This window comes from Kryptolebias marmoratus, linkage group LG19 (genome assembly GCF_001649575.2).
Source record: "Kryptolebias marmoratus isolate JLee-2015 linkage group LG19, ASM164957v2, whole genome shotgun sequence".
Classification (NCBI taxonomy): domain Eukaryota; kingdom Metazoa; phylum Chordata; class Actinopteri; order Cyprinodontiformes; family Rivulidae; genus Kryptolebias; species Kryptolebias marmoratus.
In genome coordinates this window covers 11482730-11487507 of record NC_051448.1, presented here as the reverse complement: position 1 = coordinate 11487507, position 4778 = coordinate 11482730, and the positions used below count along the sequence as shown (strand labels likewise).

Below are 4778 nucleotides of genomic sequence, written 5' to 3'. Positions count from 1 at the left end.
TCAGAGGATGAAACAAAGACCACCCGCGGAGGGTGAGAAGGGAATTTTTTTATATATATATAAAGAGAGAGAGAGAGAGATGGAAATAAACATGGAATGTCTTAAACTGTGAAGACAGAATGACTCAGATAAAACAGCTTTAGACTTGCAGCAATATGGCCTAAAGTAAAATAGAAAAAAAAAACATTAAAAAATGCACAATATGGTCACTTACTTTCTTTATTACCCTAAAATACAGAGGCTCCAACGTTTCTGACGTAAACTGTCGAAAGATGCTTTTCGACCCTTTTCGGCTACCCTCGGCAGTCACGTGATCCTCCAAAGTCATATTTGTCTCTGGTTGGTTAGTTAGCGGTTGTGCTAAGAGTTCCTTTTTAACACTTATTTACGCAATTTTTTTATCAAAAGCATGGAAATTGGTACTGAAATCAGCAAGAAAATAAGAGTGAGTAACACTGCAGGTTGAGTTTGAGCGAACAGTTTAGTTTTATTGAACGAAAAACAGCCGCTGCTAGCTTATTAGCTTGCTACCTTAAGCGTGTCAGACGACAATACTGCCTGTTTATTGAACCGAATTTTTTATACCTTACTGTATGAGCAGGTTTCCGGGCTGGCTTTTTACTTTTTGCATTAGTGTTTAAGTAACTCGCAGTGCTAAGTTGTGGGCAACCTTTGGGTGTTTGCTACAATGTTAGCGAAGCTAATGTGCTAGCCGTGATACCATTAAAATAACTTTATTTAACCTGGAGTTTTGTTCTTGTTTTAGGCTGCTATCAAAAGCAAACTTCAGGAGCTCGGTGCATACATTGGTAAGCCAAGAAAACAAACGAACTATATGCGTGGTACGACATTTCTTGTGGTCTTTTACAACAATACATGTTGAACATTTCTTTGTCTATTCCCTGCAGACGAAGAGCTCCCTGACTACATCATGGTGATGGTGGCAAACAAGAAAACCTCCCAGCAGATGACTGAGGATCTCTCTCTGTTCCTTGGAAACAACACGGTTAAGTTTACAACATGGTACGATCCTCGGTTTTTTTAATTCTAGGAGTGTTGTTTGTTTATTTACATTATATGTATTAGGATTCTTTTCGCCATTAATGTAATTTGTTTTGTTTATTTTAGGCTACATGGTGTTTTGGAGAAATTAAGATGTGTTGCTGGGGGTGAGCCATGCTTTGCTGAAAACATTTATGATGTTTTAACCATTTAACCCTTAAGCAAACGTTTGTTTTATAATGTTTTGTAAATAATGTGTGCTTATTGTTGTACCTTCTGTCTTGTTTGCTTAATTTTAGAGCCTGCATCCCTGAAGCAGCTGGAGTCTGACACCGTTACTGTGACTGGGAAGAGTCACTCATCCATGGGTGAAAACAGCAGAGCGGACGAGTTGAAGGTGCTGACGGTGTCCAGCTCACGTTCTGAAAAGACTGAAGCCCCTGTGTCCAGTTCTGCTCATGAAAGCAGGTGCGTGGAGTGTTTTTTTTTTTTCCTGATGTTTCGTATTTTCCTGTTGTTTTCTCTTGAGAAACATAATGTGCTAATGCCTTGTGTTTCTAGGAAAGGGAGTTTCGGAAAGGGCTCTTCTCGATTTACCTCATCTATTAAGCCTCTCATGGATCCGCTCCCCTCAGAGGCTGTTATTGACATTAAACCCGAGATGGATGACGACCTCATTGCTGAGGAGCCTGTTGAAACCAACAACAACAGTCGCACACACCGCAGAGCCAGTAGGCCCACAGCTGAAATCTACAGACCGGGTCAGAGCAAGTTTACGTCATTGGAAATGTGTCGACCCTCAGAAGGCTCTTCTAGCGTGAGGCAGCAGGACGGCAGAAGCAGCAGAACATCCAGACCTGGAATTAGCAAGGTAAAATAAGGTCCTCCTTTAAATATAAATTACAACACTTTTCAAAAATCTCCAGGCAGCTGTCATTTCTTTTCTTTAACAACGCGCCTTAAGAGCCATCTTATAATTAGTTCTTTGCTAAGTTTTCTATGTGTCGACAACACTGATTCAGTTTAGTAACTTTTTTTCATGTCTGAATGCATCATAGGTCAGAATTTAGGCTACACAGATGTATCCGGCTGTGTCAATCCCAGCTTCCATAAAGTTAATTTTGTTTTTAAGAGTTATGGGTATTCAGCCTAAGCTGATGGCTTTGCTTCCAGTCCTCTGGCTTTTGGAGATGAGCTTGAGTTAGCTGAGAAAACCTGACAACAACCAATTTCATCATAAAATTTTTTTTTAAAAAGGACAAGTGGAACAAACACAGAAAACAGCTCTACATTTAACAGTTTTAACATTTGAACTCACTCAAAGCAGATATTTAACCACCGAGACATTGTTTTTCCAGAGCGCAAGGCACAGAGTAGTCCACGCACTGGATGGTTCTGAGTACTCCTGAGACGGATCCAAAGCGGCAGCAACACACTATTGCTTGTAGACGTGAAAAGACTATCAAAGAACAGATGCAGAAACAAAAACAAAATGCATTCTTCTGAAAAAGATTAGATACAAGAACAGGACTGAAAGAAAGTCTTTTGAAAGGCCTTCAGAAAGTAAAAGTATTGCTCACCGCTCGTTTAAAAGATTATAAAAACGGTTGACTCTTTGAAAGTAAATATAGAGAAATAAGGGGTGACAAGACTTTCCACAGTACAGTGTTTTTGCTTGTGATGCTCAGTTTCAGTCGATGTGTTGGAGCTCTGGGTTGGCGGGGCGGTCCATGATAATCATGTTTCGGCTACTTTGCGCAACAGGACGAGATGTCACGAAAGCGGAGGGCGCCGATGGCGAGCTCCGTTGTTCGAGTGAACCAAGCTGCAGACGAGGACAGCGATGACGCAGAGGAAGAAGAAGAGATGAGTTATAGCGGCAGAGGCCTGTCCAGTAGAGTGTCGCTCCCGTCCAAACCTGAACGAAAGTCAGCATTAAGCCCTTAAATCTGATTTTGCATCAGTCTTCTGTATATTAGGCATTACTATTCGTATTTTGTACTTAATCCTTTATTCATATGTCTGATTTGATTGATTTCAGACCTACCCTTCCACCAGCCAAGCAAGCCAACAGAAATCTGATCCTGAAGGCAATTTCCGAGGCGCAGGACTCAATCACCAAAACTACAGCTTACACAACACGTACGTTTCCTATGAGTGCACATTTAACCAGGAACATGCTCTGTTACAGTTGTCTTACTAAAGAAAGTAAAGGTAATTAAAGCAGCGCTCCTGAATTTTGTAAGTTTTTTTTATGCCAATAGTTGATCTGGATTTGTGTTTTTGAAACGTTTTAAAGGCTTTTGCAATCATCTTCTGCTTTAATAGACCACAGAATGTGACTTTTTTTATGTTAATTTTTTTCTCCGCAGTGCCTCAGAGACAGACGGTTCCCGTGGCGCCTCGCACTCGCTTGGCCAGCAGCGAAGAGATGACCGCAGCCATCCAGCTAGTTCAGGAGCACCTGCACAGCCTGACCCCCAGGGTGCAGACGTACACCACCGCAGAACTGCCTGCCCCCAGAGCAACAAGTATGTATATATTAAAACAAATTAACATGAATGATATACAGTCAAAGAGTTATTCACTTGGATGATCTGCTTCTGTCATTTACTCAAAGTTTTGTTTTTCTTCCAGTTCCAACCAGATCTTTAGCCTCACGCCTTCAGCTAGAGAGCAGCGACAGGAGAGAGCAGAATGAATATGGTGAGTCTTTTTGCTTCATCGGGCCTGAACAGTTTTTTCAGACTTACACTATATTGCCAAAAGTATTCCCTCGTCTCCCTTCATACACATGTGAACTCCCATTCTTAATCCATGGGGTTTAATCTGATGTTGCAGCTAGAACAGCTTCAATTCTTCTGGGAAAGATTTCCACAGATTCAGGAGTGTTTTGACCATTCTTCCAGAAGCTCATCTGTGAGATCAGACACTGATGTTGGACAGAAGGCCTGGCTCTCAGTCTCTGCTCTGATTCAACCCAAAGGTGTTCTGTTCTCACTCGTCCATGTCTTTATGGACCTTGCTTTGTACACTGGAACAGGAAGAGGCCATCCCCAAACTGTTGCCACAGAGTTAAGAGTATGAAATTATCCAACATGTCTCGGTCTGCTGAAGCATTAAGAGTTCCTTTCACTGGAACTAAGCAGCCGAGTCCAGCTCCCGAAAAACAACCCCACACCATGATCCTCCCTCCACCAAACTTAACACTTGGCTCAATTCAGTCAGACAAGAACCGTGCTATTGAAACCCATTCCATGAAGCTCTCTGCGCCGTTCTTGAGCTGATCTGAAGGCCACATGAAGTCTGGAGGTCTGTAGCTGTTAACTCTGCAGAACGTTGGTGATCTCTGTGCCCTACGAGCCTCAGCATCCTCTGAGCCCACGCTGGGATTTTACATGGCCTACCACTTTGAGTTATTGTCATTCCTAATCGCTTCCAGTTTGTTATAACACCCCTAACAGCGGACTGTGGAATATTAGTAGTGAGGAAATTTTATGATTGAAATTACTGCTCAGGTGGCATCCTATCACTGCATCACGCTGGAATTCACTGAGCTCCTGAGAGCGAGCCATTCTTTCACAAATGTTTGTAGAAGCAGTCTGCAAGCCTAGGTGCTTGGTTTTACAGGTGCTGGTCATAAAATTAGAATATCATGAAAAAGTAGATTGATTTCAGTAATTCCATTTAAAAAGTGAAACTTGTATATTATATTCATACATTACATACAAACTCATATATTTCAAATGTTTATTTCGTTTAATTTTGATGATTAC

The 4778-nt window shown here is 41.6% G+C and overlaps 1 protein-coding gene across 3 annotated transcripts in view; it reads left to right on the top strand.

The window, feature by feature from the left end:
• Positions 1-287: 287 nt before the first annotated feature.
• Positions 288-4778, top strand: part of zc3h14 (zinc finger CCCH-type containing 14) — a 10636-nt gene continuing 6145 nt past the window's right edge. For all 3 annotated transcript variants that reach the window (XM_017427364.3, XM_017427363.3, XM_017427362.3), the window contains exons 1-10: positions 288-445; positions 767-809; positions 909-1023; positions 1129-1169; positions 1302-1470; positions 1564-1873; positions 2767-2930; positions 3044-3144; positions 3375-3533; positions 3640-3708. In XM_017427364.3, the coding sequence (XP_017282853.1) occupies positions 410-445; positions 767-809; positions 909-1023; positions 1129-1169; positions 1302-1470; positions 1564-1873; positions 2767-2930; positions 3044-3144; positions 3375-3533; positions 3640-3708 (1207 nt within the window). In that variant the 5' untranslated portion in view covers positions 288-409. The remainder of the gene's footprint in view (positions 446-766; positions 810-908; positions 1024-1128; positions 1170-1301; positions 1471-1563; positions 1874-2766; positions 2931-3043; positions 3145-3374; positions 3534-3639; positions 3709-4778) is intronic.